Here is a 22370-nt window from a genome sequence, read left to right as displayed (position 1 = left end):
AGTGCTACATTTCTCTAACACAGAATTTAACAAACTGCAAAATCTTTGATCAGAATTGACCACAATCTCTTCTTTTACATTTTCTAGAGAAAACAAAACATTAACCACTACATTAGCATAGCAGTTGACACCAGAACTGTTTTCAAATTGAAAACCAACAACATCTTCAACAGAATCCTTTTTGTTTCTGCTTGTAATTTTAGGTTCATCGACTTTTCGTCTTTTTGCTACAACCTCCCCAGTATTGGTCACATTTCTTTGTTTCCGGCCTACCACACGTTTCTCAAACAAAGGATACTGAGGCAAATGTGACGCATACTCTCTTCTTAACCTATTGTATTCCTTAACACAATCTAGATCCGCACAAATGTTTGTGACATCACACTCAATCAAGTACAATCCCGATAAAGTTCTAACTCGTGACAATGCCACATATGCCATACCCTCCTTGAACACAGAACTGCCAATATTCACCAATGCACAGTCTACACTTAAACCTTGCGATTTATGGATTGTCACCGCATATGCCAAGCAAACAGGAAACTGCTTACGGCGAACATATAAGTCTTTTACAAGCAAAAATCTAGCAGAGCAACGACCAATTAGCTGTACTTCCTCAATGCCATCAAATTTAATTTTTAAAAATTCAATTCCATCTCTATTTCTGTATTTTACAAAATCAACAACATTACCCATTGATCCATTTACCAGACCTCTTTCAACATGTAAATTCCTTCTTAAAATTATACGGCAGTTCAAGCACACATTCAGAGTCTTTTCAAAACCTGCAGTTTTAGATATACTCTTCTCTAATGAATCCAATTTTGTTTTCAGATTCTCAGACAAAATAATTGTTGATCCCATATGCTCTACTCTGTCAATAGCTTCCAGTTTCACAATCTCTTGCTTTTCTAAATGCAACATTTTGTTGTTGAATTTGGCACATTCTGCAAGAGTTGGCATCAAACATATTCCAGATTTCTTATCAGTAATTTTCTGAAAAATATTCTCAGGCACAACATCTTGTTCTGGATATAAATTTGACAGTAATCGTGCATGTAAAGCTTCTTTCCCATGCTCGGTCACTTTTCCAATTCTAACATCTTGTAGAATAGTCTTGTAAACTTCATCCTTCGCCTGACGCATATTTTCATGCAGTTCAGCATAATTGAAGTTTAACCATATATTGACGTTGCCAATGCTGCCTAGGCACTTCCTGGTATCTTCATGCGTGAGCATTTTGAACACAGGTTGCCCTTTCACTGGTGTCAGCTGCAGAAGATCTCCGAAAACAATGATGTGTTTGCCACCAAATAACACATCATACTCTGTTTTGAGAACTTCTTGCATTCTCAAATGCACAAAGGCAAGCATGACATTGGAAACCATGCTTACTTCGTCAATGATAAGAAGTTTCATTTTCCTCAAGATTCTTGAAACTTCAAAACAAGCATCTCCAGATAGCTTGTGATATTGTAATTTGTTGTCATGCTCCACTGGCAGCATCAGTAAACGATGTAAAGTAATCCCTTTAATGTTATGTGCTGCCAGTCCAGTTGGAGCGGTGACAACACAAGACAGCGATGACTCTGTCCTTTCCTGCAAATAGGATGAAATTGCTTTAATGAGGAAACTTTTTCCAGTTCCCGCTTCTCCACTCACGTACAGTCGGACAGGCTTCAACGACGTACATGAGCACTCTTTCTTGTCATGACTTAATCCATGATCAATTTGCATGGTAACTTCGTCATATATTTTCCTCTGCTCAACGTTGAGTTGTCTTTCCAACTCTTCTAAGTTAACCGCATCCTCCTGAGCATGTGCCATGGCTCTTTCCACTTCATTCATGGCAGTGGCAGCTTCATTTTCGATAACAGGTCCTCCTAGTGGATCCTGACTCAATGAAGCAGAACTCTGACTGTCCTGAGAACTGTCTCTGGCAATCTCGGCTGCAATCGTTGCTTCCTGCTCAATTTCCGCATTCAACATTTCTACATATTTGGGAAAAGCAGGACATTCTATGGTCTCCTTGGCGGCATTGAAAGAGTCTTCGTAACAGAGGAAATCTCCAAGCAGTTCCTCTTCTGCACGCCAAGGCTTGAAAAGTTGCAAAAGTGCTAAATAGAAAAACTCCTTTTTTTCAGGAGATTCGCCACTCAATTTTCGATGGTTTACCAAGTGGCATTTTCTTTGCTTGACCAGACATCCCTCACTTCCTATTACAGCATACACTCCTTTCTCAGTATCTTCTTTGATGTTCCTCTTGAATATGTAATTTTGAAGAACCTCATACAGACAAACATTGTCGAGGTGACTGCTTCTATTTGGATAATATGTATCCAACATGTTGGTCTTCAAAATGTCGGTACTGTTTGGCTCCTTTTCCGCCAAATACTCAATTTCCCGCACAGGTTTCAGAACTCGATTACGCGTTGCAGCAAGACCAAGACTCGCCCAAACGATACTCCTGGACTTGGCATAGAGACTTGCTGAAGACAACCGGTCAGAGCATTCGTAAGCTCCAATTTCTCGATGCGACAACATCTTCAGACTGAAACTGTACAACTTCTTGCTGAGGCTCTTTTCATGGGAAATGTCCTCCCACATATCCTTCAATTCTGTCTTCTCTTTTTTGGTGATGTAAGACGTCACATACAGAGCCACAGCCATACAGTTATCAGCCACAAACTGTATATCCATGTTAGCATTCCACATGGACAAAATCACCGGGTTGTAGTCGTTGATGTACTTGGACTCTTCGTTCCTCTTCAAATTGTATGTGTTTTTAGGTGATTTCTTCATGACATTATGTCGCAGCGAAGACATCAAACTGTTTACTCTTCCTTTAGAAATCACCGGTCGTGGAAAGCCGAAACGACATTTGGTGTAGAACTTGTCCTTGTTTCGGAATTTACGACGGCAGTACTTTCCACATCGATGGCTTTGGAAACGCAGAACTTTTTCTCTTAGGCTTTTCTTCTCCTTTGCGTTTGGAACAGCACACGTAGAATACTGTTGGATGAAACTCATCACTGAGTCTTCTGGATCCGTTCCAAATTTAGGTGCATCCTTGATCCACAGCAACATATGTATATGAGGAGCACCTCTTGCTTGGTACTCCTTTCTCCAGAAGAAATCCAACACCTCTCCAAGAGGTGGATTCTTCTTATTCATGATGAAAGACATCATAGCTTCAAATCTATGATTGAAGTACCTACATACATTGACTGGATCCAAAGAGCACAGTTCTCCGGGTGTCTTGAATTCGATGTTATCTACGTTAGCATTTGCCTCTCGTAGAAATTCAAGTAAGTCTTCCCAGCCATACTCGGCACAGCTCAGAGTGAGGAACCATGTGGGAGTACCTAAGTTCCTCAGCATACATTTTAAATCACCATGACGACGGTACCAGTACTCATTAGTACCACGCTGACACGCCATGAGATTAATCAGGTGAGAATCCAAAATACTGTCTTGGACATTGACTTTATCCATAAAGTCACTTGCCGAGATGTTTTGCATGTGTATACCACTTTTCAAGATAAGGTTCACTGCATATGACAGTCCAGACAGATCGCTTTCAAACAGGAGATGAAACAAATAGGGAATGCATTGTCGAAACCTAGCATCTCCTGCATACAATCGCAAAGTCCGGTATTCAGAAGCAGGAATTTGATGAGGTCGCTCATCATATCTTCCTCCCTGACCTGTTGGAAAAAGCTGTGGGAAACACCGAGCTTCCAAACTTTCCTCCCAAACACTAATGGGACTCCCTTTGGCTTGTTTCATTTGAAACAACTCAATAGCATTCCCCATGACTTCCTTGGAATGCAAAGGATGAACACTATAATGTTCATATATTTCTTCACTAGTAGAGGGTTCTACTTTCTCAATTTGACCAGCACACAAATCGCTATCCTCTTCCTCACTTACTTCCTCTTCTGCAACATATACATTCTTATAGTATTTATTATTTTTTTTCAAATACAATGTTGCCTTTTTAACTTTCCTAACATCTACTAAATCTTGCCATATTTTCTTATTCTTTGTCGGAACCCCATTAACTAAGATAACCAGAGGTTCCTCTTCCACTTTTTCTACTCCAATTGTGTTAATGTTTTTCTTCAAATCTAGAGGCAAATAAACAACTCTTCCCTTTAATCCTCTCTGTAAATCTGATGGAGGCAATTTCCCTGTCTTTGGCTCCATTCTTACAATAGCCTGAAAGGGATGGATACTTTGAATCAAAATAGATTCATAAGTATTTAAATCCTTCAATTCAGAAGGAATCTCAACCAATTCCAGATTATTATGAACTGCTCTAGCAGGCATCTGGTTTTGATTTAATTTGTAACAACAATAAGTACACACACGTTAATCAAATCCCAAATCAAAACAATTTTCTACCATCAAGTATGTTGCAAAATCCTTCCATTCACTATTATTTTCCCTTTCACTTTTTGCATATAAATCCACTAACTTAGTCTGATTCTTATAATAAGTGTGTCGACAACACACACAAGTGAAATTAGGCCTCTCACTTGATTTCACCTGAAACGTCGCAATTTCCCTCTGGAAAATATCTGTGCTGGAAACCTGTACACTATCTTCCACATTACCCTCTTCTTCTGGGTCAATTTCAACATTCTCCTCTTTACTTCCAAAGTAACAAAACTCAATTTCTTCACATATGTTCTTCACATCTATTTCAGAACCATGCAAAAGAGCAGCGCATAATTGTTTAAGCATAATTGCTGGACTCTTAGCATAATACAACATTCTAACTAATTTCCTCACTTTATTATGATGCACTGCTAGCATCCTGAAATGATGAAAAACACTCTGGCATACTCTCCTGGAAAGACAAGCCAGTGAATGACCATGCAAACCTGTCACTTCTCTCACTCTGCAAGGATCTAATTCTTGCAACAACCTTATTTTCTGCTTCAAACTTTTCTTATTAAATGACCGTACAAAATCACAAAGCAAATTGATGGAATCCTGTCGCACACTGCAAATACTACTACACTTCCAGGTGTACACAGGACCCTTAGCACGTCTTCCTAAAACCTCATTACCTAACACCTCTTCTGTCTCTGTTGTCACAAGTTTTTCTTTTTCAACTGGACAACCATCTTTCACTTCATAAGCACGACCACTGGTGTCAACTGCATGCACCAAATCATTATCCTGGAAATAACTCTCCTCATTAAAAAATGCCTCACAGCTTGAACTATGCATCCATTCTCCAGAAAAAACTTCACAAAAATTACTACGATTAACTATTCTCTTCCATCTACTATTTCTTTTGAAATCATAAATTGCCTTGTTTAGCTTCCTAATTCTATTGATTATCAAAATAAATAACTTACGTTTAATTTCAAATGCCTGATCAATAACTTTCTCAACTTTCTGTTGACCTTTCTTAATATTTTTTAACAAATTGCCAATTATCCTGTTGCGGAACATTCGTTTACGAATGTCCCTAAACTGTTGTTTCCTTCTACTATCATGCACAGAGTTATCTCTTGCTCTAGCAGTAACATTTTTGATTGGCCTTTCCTTTCCATTTGAATTGGTTCTCTTTTTATGGACTGAAACATTTTCTGTAGTAATATTTTTTACTACACATATTTCTTATGAAATATTTTGTGCTCTTACCCGGTGCTTTCTTCGTGACTTGACAAATCTTTTTGTTAGAGGACTGCTGCTTATTTTGTTTCACCTGCTGTCTTTGACGTTTTGCAGCCTTTCTCTGTCTTTCTATTGTTGGCATGGTGAAATCTTGAAATGATCTGCAGTTGAATCTGTGGTAAAATATAATAAAAAATGTTATTAACCATTATTACCAAACAGTAAATCAATAACAGTGATCAAAAACTTAACACACTACTTGACATTTTAAATAGAAGATTTTTTAGTCCTTGGCAAAATTACAATACAGAAATAGCAGAAAAGAAATGACATTTATATTTATGTTACCTATGCTATTTTATATGTGAATCTGATCTAATTTTATGAGCATATTTTAATATTTTATTGAAGACACTACACATAACCTGTTTTTGAAGGTGTCTTTATTTTTAAATTAAACGGTTTACATTTTTACTTTTTATTAATTATACATTTTAAAAATAAATGTTTATATTTCCATAGGCTCAAGCAGGTCAGCTTCCCACCCTATGTCATATAATTCGGACAAATCTGCATCCTCATCACGCTCTTCTTCATCCTCAGGATTTAAATCATCCAATGGATCAACATCCACTGATGTTTCAATTACAAGTTCAATGATGAGGTCAAAATCAACTGATTGCAGATTGTCACTCATGTTGATGTTGTCTTTATCTTTAAAGAAAGATAACAACAATGAGATGTTGCAGAGTAAGAGACAAATCTCAGAGATTATAATAGTAAAATTGTTTAACAAGAGTAATATTTTGCAGCTATTATTTAGCCATGTCCAGCAATGCTGATCAGGTGAAGACTATGTCTAATTTTTCAGTGAACAGGACTCATCTCTTCTTAACCTTGGATAAGCCTCACCGACTCTGTGTGTCCTGCACATACTTAAATGTAAAGGGGCAGATTTATGTTAAATGGCACATCCCCAGGCATGCACCAGTTAACGTGCACCGCTGCTCTGCCACCCATGGTGTGCCGTATTTACAATCAGATAGGAGAAAGCTGCGTCAAAACCCTGCGCCTGCTTTAAGCAGGCATAGGTCTTGACGCAACATTGTGGAGATGGGGCACCCCTGAGCCTTGCTTGAGCTGCATCGCACTTGCGATACAACTCCAGCAATCACTACCTTTACAGCACAGATACATCACGCATCTGTGCCATTTTTGCCCCATGATGCCCCGCATTGTAAATGCAGCACACCATGGGTGGCGGAACAGCGGCGCAGGATGACTGACACATCCCTGGTGATGCACCAGTCATCATAAATCTATCCCTAATCTTCTTATCTTGTTACAGATGAACCGCCATATGTACCATCAAACTATTTTGCATTTCCTAAATAGCGAATTTTAAGGAATAAATAGCAATTCTTTACCATTCCTAATTTGCAATGAGCAAATTGCTAATTGCAAGTTACCCATTCATTTCCATGGGCTAGGAGCCTCATAGGAATGAAGGTTTAATTTGCGATTAGCAATTTGCTCATCACAAATTAGGAATTTTTCCAAGGGTGCAGGGGTGTCTCAAGAACACCCTGCTGCACCCCTGAAAAAGAAATTTGGGGGCATATGGCACACATACATGCCCTAAGGGCATGTGTTGGCGTCATATGGGACCTTTTGTTTTTTTGAAAAAAAGCTTTTTGAAAAGAATTCACAAATTACCACCAATTTACCACAATAGTTTCCAAATCCTTAATGTCATTTTTTACATATTTTTTGTTTGATACATTGCATTTAAGTAATCGCAAAATTTGCAAATCCTTCAGTGCAATCGCAAAATAAGGAATAGCAAATTTTGCTACTCCTTATTTTGCATCAAACTTGTTTGATACATACCATTTGTCTAATTAACATTCGCAAAGGCCGAAATTCGCAGAATTTTGATCTTTGCGAATGCTAATTAGCTTGATACATATGGCCCCAAGTGAGGCCTGTCTTGCAACATGGTGCATGTTTTGCATCACTGCTGGATCGGTTTCATGTGGTACGTTTTTTTTACACCATGACATATCTGCCTAAATGCATCAATTTGTAATTTTGTCGCCTCATAGCAAATCTTTTGCACCGCCGCTGCATCATAAAAGTGACGCACAGTGGCGCAAAAGAGGCATACACCTATCATAAATCTGTCCCTAGCATTTTAAATGATTAATCCAGGATGACGATAAGGTGTGGCCTACCCAAAGGTTTGTTTAAGGTGAGGCCTACTCAGGATTGCAGATTAAAGTTACGCTTGATGAAGAATACAGAGGAGATAATACATGTAAAGGCCTACCAATGAAGTAAGTGATTTGCACTTTATTTCGCCAGTCATCATAAATGTATCCCTAAGCTTCTTATCTTGTTACAGATGAACCACCATATGTACCATCAAACTATTTTGCATTTCCTAAATAGCGAATTTTAAGGAATAAATAGCAATTCTTTACCATTCCTAATTTGCAATGAGCAATTTGCTAATTGCAAATTACCCATTCATTTCCATGGGCTAGGAGGCTCATAGGAATGAAGGTGCAATTTGCGATTAGCAATTAGCTCATCACAAAATAGGAATTTTTCCAAGGGTGCAGGGGTGTCTCAAGAACACCCTGCTGCACCCCCTGAAAAAGAAATTTGGGGGCATATGGCGCACATACATGCCCTAAGGGCATGTATGGGCGTCATATGGCACCTTTTGTTTTTTGGAAAAAAAGCTTTTTGAAAAGAATTCACAAATTACCACCAACTAGAAGTTGGTGGTAGTTTCCAAATCCTTAATGTCATTTTTTTACATATTTTTTGTTTGATACATTGCATTTAAGTAATCGCAAAATTTGCAAATCCTTCAGTGCAATCGCAAAATAAGGAATAGCAAATTTTGCTATTCCTTATTTTGCATCAAACTTGTTTGATACATACCATTTGTCTAATTAGCATTCGCAAAGGCCGAAATTCGCAGAATTTTGATCTTTGCGAATGCTAATTAGCTTGATACATATGGCCCCAAGTGAGGCCTGTCTTGCAACATGGTGCATCTTTTGCATCACTGCTGCATCGGTTTCATGTGGTACGTTTTTTTTACACCATGACATATCTGCCTAAAAGCATCAATTTGTAATTTTGTCGCCTCATAGCAAATCTTTTGCACCGCCGCTGCATCATAAAAGTGACGCACAGTGGCGCAAAAGAAGCATACACCTATCATAAATCTGTCCCTAGCATTTTAAATGATTAATCCAGGATGACGATAAGGTGTGGCCTATCCAGAGGTTTGTTTAAGGTGAGGCCTACTCAGGATTGCAGATTAAAGTTACGCTTGATGAAGAATACAGAAGAGATAATACATGTAAAGGCCTACCAATGAAGTAAGTGATTTGCACTTTATTTTGCCAGTCATCATAAATGTATCCCTAAGCTTCTTATCTTGTTACAGATGAACCACCATATGTACCATCAAACTATTTTGCATTTCCTAAATAGCGAATTTTAAGGAATAAATAGCAATTCTTTACCATTCCTAATTTGCAATGAGCAATTTGCTAATTGCAAATTACCCATTCATTTCCATGGGCTAGGAGGCTCATAGGAATGAAGGTGCAATTTGCGATTAGCAATTAGCTCATCACAAAATAGGAATTTTTCCAAGGGTGCAGGGGTGTCTCAAGAACACCCTGCTGCACCCCCTGAAAAAGAAATTTGGGGGCATATGGCGCACATACATGCCCTAAGGGCATGTATGGGCGTCATATGGCACCTTTTGTTTTTTGGAAAAAAAGCTTTTTGAAAAGAATTCACAAATTACCACCAACTAGAAGTTGGTGGTAGTTTCCAAATCCTTAATGTCATTTTTTTACATATTTTTTGTTTGATACATTGCATTTAAGTAATCGCAAAATTTGCAAATCCTTCAGTGCAATCGCAAAATAAGGAATAGCACATTTTGCTATTCCTTATTTTGCATCAAACTTGTTTGATACATACCATTTGTCTAATTAGCATTCGCAAAGGCCGAAATTCGCAGAATTTTGATCTTTGCGAATGCTAATTAGCTTGATACATATGGCCCCAAGTGAGGCCTGTCTTGCAACATGATGCATCTTTTGCATCACTGCTGCATCGGTTTCATGTGGTACGTTTTTTTTACACCATGACATATCTGCCTAAAAGCATCAATTTGTAATTTTGTCGCCTCATAGCAAATCTTTTGCACCGCCGCTGCATCATAAAAGTGACGCACAGTGGCGCAAAAGAGGCATACACCTATCATAAATCTGTCCCTAGCATTTTAAATGATTAATCCAGGATGACGATAAGGTGTGGCCTATCCAGAGGTTTGTTTAAGGTGAGGCCTACTCAGGATTGCAGATTAAAGTTACGCTTGATGAAGAATACAGAAGAGATAATACATGTAAAGGCCTACCAATGAAGTAAGTGATTTGCACTTTATTTTGCCAGTCATCATAAATGTATCCCTAAGCTTCTTATCTTGTTACAGATGAACCACCATATGTACCATCAAACTATTTTGCATTTCCTAAATAGCGAATTTTAAGGAATAAATAGCAATTCTTTACCATTCCTAATTTGCAATGAGCAAATTGTTAATTGCAAATTACCCATTCATTTCCATGGGCTAGGAGGCTCATAGGAATGAAGGTTGCAATTTGCGATTAGCAATTACCTCATCACAAAATAGGAATTTTTTCAAGGGTGCAGGGGTATCTCAAGAACACCCTGCTGCACCCCTGAAAAAGAAATTTGGGGGCATATGGCGCACATACATGCCCTGAGGGCATGTATGGGCGTCATATGGCACCTTTTGTTTTTTGGAAAAAAATGCTTTTTGAAAAGAATTCGCAAATTACCACCAACTAGAAGTTGGTGGTAGTTTCCAAATCCTTAATGTCATTTTTTACATATTTTTTGTTTGATACATTGCATTTAAGGAATCGCATAATTTGCAAATCCTTCAGTGCAATCGCAAAATAAGGAATAGCAAATTTTGAATTAAGGACATTTTAAGTCATTTCCACATGTGCAGTGTTTTCAAATTATGATTTGAAAATCGTTTTTGGGGAAAAGTAATGGTTTGCAAATTTATGACAAGGACATAATGGTGTATGCTTCTCTATAAGGCATTTCAGTGTCTCTGATGTCATTTTTCCCATATTACATTATAAGACCTTTCCCCATGGAGCACATTCCTTGTAAATATGCTCCCACCTGTGCATGGTGAATTTAGATTTTGACTGTTTGAGTCACATAGCCATGTTAAAAGTGACCCAAAAAAATTCAAACGCTTTAAAAAAACACATTCATGTGTCTTAAGGACATTTTAAGTCATTTCCCCATGGACAGTGTTTTGTAAGTGGCGCAAAAGAGGCATACACCTATCATAAATCTGTCCCTAGCATTTTAAATGATTAATTCAGGATGACGATAAGATGTGGCCTATCCAGAGGTTTGTTTAAGGTGAGGCCTACTCAGGATTGCAGATTAAAGTTACGCTTGATGAAGAATACAGAGGACATAATACATGTAAAGCTCTACCAATGAAGTAAGTGATGTCCACTTCATTGCGCCAGTCATCATAAATGTATCCCTAAGCTTCTTATCTTGTTAGACATCAACCGCCATATGTATCATATAACTATTTTGCATTTCCAAAATAGCGAATTTTAAGGAATAAATAGCGATTCTTTACCATTCCAAATTTGCGATGAGCAAATTGCTAATTGCAAATTACCCATTCATTTCCATGCGCCAGGATGCCCATATGAAAGAAGGTGCAATTTGCAATTAGCAATTAGCTCATCGCAAATTAGGAATTTTTCCAAAGGTGTAGGGGTGTCTCAATAACACCCTGCTGCACCCCTGAAAAAGAAATTTGGGGGCATATGGCGCACATAAATTTTAACAACATTCCTTTACCTCAAAAACGATTTTCAATTCATAATTTGAAAACACTGCCCACAGGGAAATTACTTAAAATGTCCTTAAGACACATGAAAGTGTTTTTTTATTGCCTTTCCAGCATGGTTGGGTCACTTTTAACATGGCTATGTAACACAAACATTTAAAATCTAAATTTGCCATGCACAGGTGGGAGCATATTTACAAGCAATTTGAGCCACAGAGAAAGGTCTTACATTAAAATGGGAAAAATAACATCAGGGACAGTCAATTGCCTTATAAAGAAGCATACACCATTATGTCCTTGTCATAAATTTAAAAACAATTCCTTTTCCCCAAAAACGATTTTCCAAATCATAATTTCAAAACACTGCACATGGGAAAATTACTTAAAATGTCCTTAAGACACATAAAAGCGTTTTTTAATTGCCTTTGCAGCATGTTTGTATCACTTTTAACATGGCTATGTAACACAAACATTAAAAATCTAAATTTTCCTTGCACAGGTGGGAGCATATTTACAAGCAATTTGCGTTACATAATTCATAATTTTCTCCTTAAAGCACACTATTCTCTATCTAAATTAAAGAAATATTTTCTCACCTTAGCAAATACTTTGAGTTTGAAAACAGTCTCAGAAACACACCAATTTGTCTTCAGCAGAGCAAAAGGTATGCACTCCAGAGTCTGCAGCTATCAAAAGCACAGAAATGCTGTAATTCTTCACACATATCTCTCATGTCACCCAATCAAAACTCTTCCCTCACTTTTTTTCAAATGAAAACCCTTCCCCCCTCTGCCTTTTCTGCCTTTTCTGCATGGCAACCACCTCTTGGAAGACTTCTGGTGTTTGCAAGTTCACACAACAATGTTGCAATTGAACTCTGAACTCTCAGTGCACCTGCATATCCAGTGCATTCTTTCATTTAATGATTTTTTATTGACCATTCAAAATACATCTTTCAAATAACTCATCCGTGCACCCTAACTTTCTGTTTTCAGCAATCAAAATCCACCAATCACTGTTACTGCTTCATGAACACAGAAACTCCACAGTTTTTTTCATTTTAAACTCTCATTTTTTCAACTGCCATTTCATTGCAACACTTCATCTGACTGCAGGAGAACCTTCTCTCACCATGTTTTCTGTCTGGATTGTTGGACATAGTTATATTCACTGGGCTCAAAGGTACACTGAAAACAGGAATTTACCTAACCTCAATTTACAAGATGTGGAAATTAAGTGGTTTGGCCACAGAGGATTAAAATGTCACCAATTGATACCATTGGTGAAAACCTTTATGCATTTGCCCAAACCTGACCTGTTAATTGTGCACTGTGGAGGTAATGACTTGGGCACTTTGACTGGTGTAGGTCTGGAAATGCTTTTAAAGGACACCTTTGAGCAATTAATGGCACTTTTTCCTCAGACTGCCTTGGTATATTCAAATATATGCCAAAGACAGAAATGGAGGTGGTCAAACCAATTTTGTCCACAAATTGAGAAGTCGAGGAAGCATGTAAACAAATCTGTTTCAGCTTACATGAGAGACCATGGAAGGGGCTCCCTGTACAACAATAACTTGCGTTACTACATGCAAGATATCTACAGAGGAGATGGAGTTCACTTCTCAGATGAGGGCAACAGAATTTTCACTCTGAATTTAAGAATGTGCATTGGTACCTACTTATAAGTACCTAAATGTACCATAAACCCAAAAGCTCTTCTCAGAGCTACCCTACATTTGATCACTCACAATTATTATTTTACTCTAACATTTTTCACTAATTTTCAACAAAGTACGCTCCCTGGGGCGCTACCCGGTACGCGAACCGGGAGCTAACCTCGCGAAATTTAAAAAAAAAAAAAATTTTTCGCACATATGGGCCTTCTCAGCCACCCTCACAAAACCTAGGGGGTCAAGATAAGTCTACCGTGCCCCCTTCTACCCATTCTGAACATTATTTGCCCTCCATCTTGTATCTTAATTCGACCGAAACACAAAATGGTGGACTCCCGTTACGCTTAAGGTTCGCGAACCGGGGCGCTCAACGGTTCGCGTACCGGGTCGCTCCCTGGGAAGCGCACCATCAAAAAAGGTGGGAAAGTAGTTCACAGAAAAGCCACTGGAGACAATTTCACCAAATATAGACTAGCTCATACTACATACCAATCCCTACCATTTTCACAAATTTGATTGGAATTCCATTTAGCCATTTAGCCTGTAGACCTCTCTAAATACCGTGAGGTAAATTACTTCACAAAACACATCTGAAGTGTTGGAATTGACAACCAATTAAAATGTTACTTTCATTTTCTACTTTTTTTACCTGACATTTGATTGGTTATATACCTGAAGATATATAAAGGAAGAGAAGAAAACACAGCCATTTTGACTACTACTTCTTGGTGTACATTTCAATAGGAATTTCACTAATTCCTTCAACTTCTTTCTAAAGGTAAGTTTTTATTTTTAAAACTGAAGTATATTGTGCACTATAAGTTAATATGGTAAACTTTTTCTGATAGTTATATACTATCCCTCTGTAGTAGTTATAGATTTAGATAGACTTCTCTGTTATAGTTATGGATGGAGTTAGGCTTCTCTTGTATAATTATGAATTTACTTACGTTAAATCACATACACTTTTTTATATTCCTACTTCCACTCTGATACTATACACTGCCCAAAATTAATCCCAACAGTGCCCTATCTCTACTAATATATATTTTTTTAATCTAAATTTCAGGCAAAATGGAAGGCGAACAGAAAGTCGAATTTCAAATTGTCCTGCAAGAGAGCAGCCAAGAAATCAATGATGAAAATGATATTGAATTTTTCGATGAAACTTTAGACAAAGAACTACTGCAATAGGTACAAGCAGTAGATAACCTCCTTGAAAATGAGGACATTTTACACCCTCAGAGACTACAATGTATATTCAATGATAATTATGAACTTTCTGACAATGAAATGTTAGAAAGTTTAATAAATTATGAAACACAATCACAATAAAAAAATGCTTAAAAAATAAAGAAAATAAAAAATAATCAACAAAACCAACAATCAATTAACATACAGCATTTGAAAAGTCTATCATTCATTTTTCATTGCAGTACGCTGCCCAGAACGCTTCCCGGTTCGCGGACCGGGCGCTCCCCACGCAAAAAAAACAAAAAAATGTTTTTGTTTTTTTTGCCCCGCGGGGCCCTTTTAAAACCTCCACATTAAACCTAGGGGGTCAGGGAGGATCTAGTATGCCCCCTTATGGTTATTTCCCCCTTTGTTTTGGCCTCCTCTTGTCTCTCAATCCTACCGAGAGACAAGATGGCGGCCGCTCCGGACTGTTTAGAATGTTGACAGACACCGGAGAGCCAATCAGCTTAGCTACGCGAAGTTCCGGTACGCTTAAGGTCCGCGGACCGGAGCGCTGCCCAGAGCGCGCTTACAGATATATATCTTTTTTTAAACGTTAATTTCTCAAAATCCACTGGAGCACATATATTGAGACCTAGAAAAGGCACATCGGGCTACCAGTCCCTACAATTTTGCCAAGTTTCATGCAAATCCATTCAGCCGTTCGGGCTAAAAGTGAGGCCAACCGCCCTATGGAAAACTCAATGTTAAAAACACGTTTTGGGACCCCCCTTTTTTCTCGACCCCCCCTGGACGAACCCCCCCCAAATTTCCAGGGGCTGCTCAGAAACAAAATGTTCCATTTTCCAGAAAATTTCAGCCAATTCCGTCCACAAACGCCAAAGTTATTAGACATAGAATTTTCAAAAATCCCATAGGGAAAAAATCCTAACTATATATACCTACTGGCGACCGCCAGTAGGTAATATATATATATATATATATATATATATATATATATATATATATATATACACATGCAGCTCCAAGAACAAACCCTACATTTGGAGCCTGCACTCTGTTTGCTTTTGAGGTAAAGTTATTTCAAATGATTCATAAAAAAAGGCACAAGGTTGCTTTCCATATGTTCTGGCCAGCTGAGCTTTCTGAAGACATAATTTTTCTTTTTTTTAAATTTGTTTATTAGATTTTAACAGTTTAGATACAGAGAAGCATAGGTTAATACATTAAATTTATGTTGAAATAGACTGACATTAATGTGGCTGTAGATTATACATTAGTAGTGATTTTCAACCATAATAGCCTCTTTATATTTGCATTGTCCTGGAAGTATATGCATATTATAGCTCACCGCATAGTCTAGGTGTTTTGGATATGGCATTAGAGTCGAAAGGAGCCTTGGTTTTCTGACCCCAGAGTTGGGTTGTATATCTGCTAGCCAATGTCAATACTAAATTGCTGGCTTGTATCCCCGATTAATAACCGGGGTGCTAAACTGGGGTATTGATACGGGATCAGCTGGGACGGGTCTGGGGGGGGTGTGCAGACTGAGGGGGAAGGGGGGAGGGAGCAGGTGTTTTGTCCAAGTTCACCTGGTGATCTAGCTTGCTACTGCCGAGCCTTGCGGGGGGAGGGGAGGATGACTATCTCCCAAACGCTAATCTGGAGTTGAACTCATAATCAGGTGGTGCTATGGGGTGTCCCTGGTGTGTGCGTTTACCAAGTCAGTGTGTCTTTCAAGGGGTTCTATCGGTGTAACAGGTGTTGCCTGGGCTTGGTGTACCTCGTCCGGGTCATCCTGTGTAGTTTGTTGTCTAAATTGGTACAGTAGTTGCGCCCATTCCATGGAAATTTGAAGTTCGCGTGTTCCTTACACTTCCTCCTCCCGTATCGCTTCCTCTTCAGCCACCCCCCATTTCTTGACTGCTCCTACCCAGTCCTCCACTGGGGGTCCTTCTGGGGCTCGCCAATGATTGGCTAATCCTCTTTTTGCTGGGATGAGGGAGAGTGATATGAATCGGACAAGACACACAATTTTATAACACCAAATCCAGTGATTTTAAGGTGACATCTGCACATAGGTTTCTAACCTAACCAGGAAACTTAAGCTTTGAAAACCTGAACTATGCCTGCTAGGGATGATGGATAGACCTAGGTCTGAGAAATCCCATGATAAATTCAAAGACGGGACAATGGTTATGCTATAAGAATGATAGCTATGAACTGCCTTCAGACGTTGCACAAAACGTCTACAAATTGGTATCAGCAGAAGACTAGGTGTGCAGTGCATGCAGTACAAAGCAAAGATGTCTCAGTAGCACATGCCATGAAATGGCACTTCTGACAGTTTACACTGGTCTCCAAAACTGATGAGAGATCACCTTACGAGGCTAACATCACTTGGTACAAACACTGAAGTGCAGAACTGGTGCTGCCCCATCTCACCTCCCTACACCCACAGATGGTGTATGGAGGTGAGATAGGGGGGCAGCACCAGTTCTGCACAGCAACATGTATGTTGAGTCGCCAGGTAGTTGGATTACCATGACCCATAACCACTATACGCTACATTCTGGATGTACACCTTGGCTTGTACGCCACAGCACTTTGTCACTGAATAATAATAGAGATGTAAGAAGATAAATGGCTGTGAGCGGAGTCTTAAAACCAATAACCTGTATAAAACAAGCATTTGCAAGGCAATAGGTCTCGCATTTGCGAGAGTTTAAGCTATTGGTATTGTAAATAGCAATGCCTTTTATTTGTCTGTTTTGCTAATTAACACATAAATAAAAGGCATTGTCAATTACAATGCTAATAGCTCAAACTCTTGAAAATGCTACACCTTTTCAAAGAATCGTCCGCCATTGTCCCGGGCTGCTCAGAAAGTTAAAGTGTGCATTGCGCGCTGAATGTTGCAGGAAAGCATGTTGTGCCTGAAGTAGGAGAACCTCATTAAAGAAAATAGTGCTTACAGACTAAAAAAGATGTACTGTGTATCAACCGAAGTAAAAGGGAGAGTCCTCAGGGGAGGTTACAAATGAAGATAAGGCAGTAGTAAGGAGGGACTGACAAGCCCATTAACGAATCGGAAGAGAGCATTTACGAAGAGCAATGACACAAGCCAATGACAAATATGGGCAGAGAGTGGGCTTGGCTTTAATTCCATACTCCAATACAGCATGCCACAGAGCAACACATGCGCTGTCCAGACTCGACCTAAAAAACTGCGTCTTGAGAAAGGTCAACTGGCCGAAACTCGCGGACCGCAACCATGCCATTTAAAATGAATGATTTTACATAAATGTAACTCACAGTAAGCCTCGGAGAGAGCGACGGCTATTTTACCCAGCAAACAAAAGGTTGTTTTTTGTTGGCAGTGCTAGGAAAGCCAGCCCCATAACTGAGCACTAGTCCCAAAAACCCACAAGCGAGGAATGAATATAAGTGAGTGAGTGTCATAGATATAGTATGTGTGTCTGTGTGAGAGGGAGAGAGAGAGAGAGAGAGAGAGAGAGAGAGAGAGAAAGGCAGAGAGGGAGGGAGAGAGAGAGTGCATGTGTTTCTCTACGCAAATATTTGATGCTGCAAACACAATGTTTAAGTAAATATTTACCTGAAACGCTATGGTGGGATCCGGGGAATCATCAGTGCAATGAATGAACCTAAAAGGAAACAACTCACAGTGTCAACATGCAATAGTGTTGTCATTTGCACCACCTCAAAACTGTAATAGAAGCCACATTGACAAGTATATTGATCTTTTTTCACGAAGGTGAATTACGAAGCCAGCGAAAACCTCAAACAAGTGTATCAGCAAAATGAGCAAACAAAAACATGACACTTTAGGGAAGACTATCTATGACAGAATGGGTTCTTAAAAGTGTAAATACTATTTGACGTAAAAACTAATCAAAAAGGATATGTATGTTGGTGCAGTTTTGGGCACCTGCATTTTAACACGGGCTGTGGAGCCGGATACGATCTATGTGATTTCAGACTTTTAATTGCTATTTACTTTAAAGAACAGTGATAACAATGAGTGTGGCTTGTATGGGAGGACCGGGTTAATTTGAATGCAGATCTTGATTGCCGACCTTGTAAAGCTTTTCCTTACACGGAGTCTTTCTTCTCTGTTCTGGGTAGTATCTAATATGTCCTCTGCAGTTGGATCACACTGTTTTTGAGAATCTTCTTCTTGTTTTCTGTGGCTACGGACCTTTCATTGTACCGGATTTTCTGATATTACGTTAAAACCAATAAAGAAATGTGTAAAAAAATAAAGCTCTGGCACTAATGTGTCTTAGTTTGTGTAATCCTAGGCCCGGCCGCATTCACCATGATATGTTGGTTTTATTGTATATAACTTTTTTAAAGCTGCACATAAATAAATGACTTCGGGCCATATGTATCATCAAACTATTTTGCATTTCCTAAATAGCGAATTTTAAGGAATCGCTATTTAGGAAATGCAAAACGGTATGTATGTACAAAATCGCTTTTCAATAGCGATTCCTTAGCATTCCTAATTTGCGATTAGCAAATTGCTAATCACAAATTACCCATTCATTTCAATGGGCCAGGAGGAGGCCCATAGGAATGAAAGTGCAATTTGCGATTAGCAATTTGCTAATCGCAAATTAGGAATTTTTTCAAGGGTGCAGGAGTGTCTCAAGAACACCCTGCTGCACCCCTGAAAAAGACATTTTGGGGCATATGGCGCACATACATGCCCTAAGGGCATGTATGGGCGTCATATGACACCTGCGTTTTTTTGTAGAAAAGCTTTTTGATAAGAATTCGCAACTTACCACCAACTAGAAGTTGGTGGTAATTTGCGAATCCTTAATGGCAATTTTTGAATATTTTTTGTTTGATACATTGCATTTAAGGAATCGCAAAATTTGCGATTCCTTAAGTGCAATCGCAAAATAAGGAATAGCAAATTTTGCAATTCCTTATTTTGCATCAAACATGTTTTATACATACCATTTATCTAATTAGCATTCGCAAAGGCCGAAATTCGCAGAATTTCGGCCTTTGCGAATGCTAATTAGCTTGATACATATGGCCCTTACTGACTGTAATCTTTATTCTTCCTAAGAAGGAAATATATATATATAATTTGAGTACAATACAAGCATAAACCTCTCATCAATTATATTTACTATGTAAGAATTTAGTATGATATATAGGGACAAAAACGCTCTAATTAAAATGGCCTCTCTTCCAAAAAGTCTGCCTCAGCCCCCCATGAATCTTACTCTTACAGTATTTCAAAGGTAGAGATCATGCTTGCTAGAGATGGCAGTTTAAAAGCTTAGTCCACTCATTTCCATTCTTCCTTATAAAGTAGTCTCTTCTTGAGAATCGCCGAGCCATTTAAATCAATCACTGTGACTTTTTGAAAATTTTTATTTATTGAATTTCTAGAGCGTACTATCACCTGACAGGCATCCTGGAGCTAGTAACTCAGCATAGCATACATCAGTTGGGCCATAATGTAGCCAAACTCCTAAATCTTAGGAAATAACAATTTTTTAGGCTTCTTCTAAACGGAAGATCACTGATTTGTCTAAGCTCTAGAGGTAAGGTATTCCAGAGCTTTGCAGCTGCGACCCCAAAGGATCTACCACCTGCTCTGACTTTTTTGAATCTGGGGATTTTTATCAATTTTGCCCCTGACGTGCGCAGAGTTCGAGTAGGAACATACCACTCGAACTTACTTTGAAGGGAGGTAGGACCCATTCCATACAGGGCCTTGAATACTAAGCAGACAGATTTGAACTTAATTCTCTGTTTCAGAGGGAGCCAATGCAGCTCAGCCAGGGCCAGTGAAGCGAAAGACCTTCAAGGCCAACCTAACACTAGTTTAGCTGCAGTTGTCTGTATCCTCTGCAACCTATCAAGAAGGAATTCTGGGGACTCAAGAAGCAGGGCATCGCAGTAATCAACTCTGCGAAGTATGGTACTACGTGCTATCAACGAGCACGCCAAAGGAGGAAGCAGAGGAAAAATCTTCCATGAGGAACGAATGATGGCCAGACAGCAGCCCACAACTTTCGTCACCTGCGCCTCCAAAGTACAAGCATTGGCAATGCCAAAAAGTCTGGTCTCGAGAAGCTGGTACTGTGATCTTTTATTAAAAAAATTATTGCAAGCATGTGCCACAAAATTAAAACGGAAAAAGAATGTGCAGCCTGACTATGGCAGCAAATGCTTACAATAAAAAGTTTAACTCAAAAAATACATAAACACACAAACGTTTAATATGACAGTACAGGTGCTTCCCGGTAGGCAGGTGAACTTATAACATGTAGTGCACCCCCCTTTTTAGTTTTAATCCACATCACACTGTATTATTGTTATTGGCATAAAGAAAGTAAGACAAAATGGAAAGGAAAAGTACTGGCCAATCAGCCAATGCTGTCATGTGCAAGAGAACCAATAGCTGAAGTTTGGTGTATGCGGTGGGCAGAAGCAAAATGTGAACTACAGCTGAACAGACCAATGGATAAAGAGGGCTAACCCAAAGCCCCTGTGTGCATGTATATAGGCATGTTTTTTATTATTTATTTTTATCATAATAGGCTGAAGAAGCAAATAAAGATGTCTCTAGGCCAGACTAAACACGTACCTCCATCGGAGAACAAAAATATCCTCAGGAAAATCAAAAGGATAAGACAGGCCCGGCAGCAAAAACAATGTGGGTGCTGTTCTCATTTTTTTTTTTTTAATCGTTTTAAAAGGTACGTCTATATCAAGTATAACAGCACTTCAATTTTTTCCATTTATTCACATCTAGCTACTAATAAGTGACTTTGGCCGCATACTATGAGAAACATATCGGGCTATTATTAAAATTATTTTAAAGAGGAAAATCTATAAAAGCACTTCTCATTAAAATCTCAAGCAATCTCCATGGAGGTCACATAGGTTACATTGTTTCGATCTCAATAGTTTCAGCAGGTTACATCCTCAACCATTCATTTTTATTCACTCAGAATTATTCTCATAATATGTGAGCATTCTTAATATTCTGCCTACTTAAACAAAATAATTGGCAAATAATCAATGTCCTCATTAAAGAAAAAAGGCACGGAGTTAGCAGAACAGACATTCTGATTGGAAAATGACTAACAGGGAATGATTTACAGCGCCAGGCACAGCATTAACAAATTAAATGTAGCCATTTCCATTTCTAAATGCTTCGATCCGTGTGTACTTTAAGTAATTGCAATATGTTTTAACTGAGTACCAAATATTGGCAGTGATTTCCACTCTTTCTTAGCTTGGCTTATTAATATTAGTTTCCTTTATCAGTCAATGCAGTTATAAACTTCACTGGCGGTCAGTATTCCAGTCTTCAAACTTTCCTGGCAATATTACTTCTGCTTAATCACTTGTCTATTAGAAACAAATGCAGCAGTGGAAATGAAAAAACAATCTGCAAGATGGCCGCTGACTGATTGCAGCGAGTAGCTGCAGCTCACTCTCCCTCCTCCCAAGGTGAAACTATTTGACAGGAGTACCGGAATGACAGAGGTCTCCTACCTGGTTAACACCTGGGTACGGGAGTGTGCTCCATCCCGCTGGTTTGCTCGGATCGGGGCAGCTTTGGTAGGCCGATTCCGCTGGCTTTATCCACGAAGGCATTGGCGGTCAGAGAACAGTAGTGGAATGGCTCCTAAAGGACTCAAGCAACAGAAGGATGCCGAGCTCCAAAAGGGACTGAGTGTGGCGGCTAGCAAAGAGGCGCCAGCAGCCCCAAATTCGAGCATTTCAACGCAGCCACGGAGAGGGTTCATGAAAAAATCGGAGGCCCCGCGAGGTAATGGTGGACTCGCCTCGCATAGCGCTGGGAAGGACGTGAGCGGTGATACCGGGAAAACAGTATTGGTAAAAGGCGGC

At 39.0% G+C, this 22370-nt stretch overlaps 1 protein-coding gene across 1 annotated transcript in view; it reads right to left on the bottom strand.

Moving 5' to 3' along the window:
- The window catches only part of CDC123 (cell division cycle 123), a 458927-nt gene that overhangs the window by 209095 nt on the left and 227462 nt on the right, over positions 1–22370 (bottom strand). The window contains exon 7 of the mRNA XM_078674168.1: positions 18076–18124. Coding sequence (XP_078530294.1) covers positions 18076–18124 — 49 coding nt within the window. The remainder of the gene's footprint in view (positions 1–18075; positions 18125–22370) is intronic.

The sequence above is a fragment of the Lissotriton helveticus genome, chromosome 1_1, assembly GCF_964261635.1.
Source record: "Lissotriton helveticus chromosome 1_1, aLisHel1.1, whole genome shotgun sequence".
Taxonomy (NCBI): Eukaryota; Metazoa; Chordata; class Amphibia; order Caudata; family Salamandridae; genus Lissotriton; species Lissotriton helveticus.
Note: the sequence above shows the minus strand (reverse complement) of the source record. Positions and strands in the feature narration are given on the sequence as shown.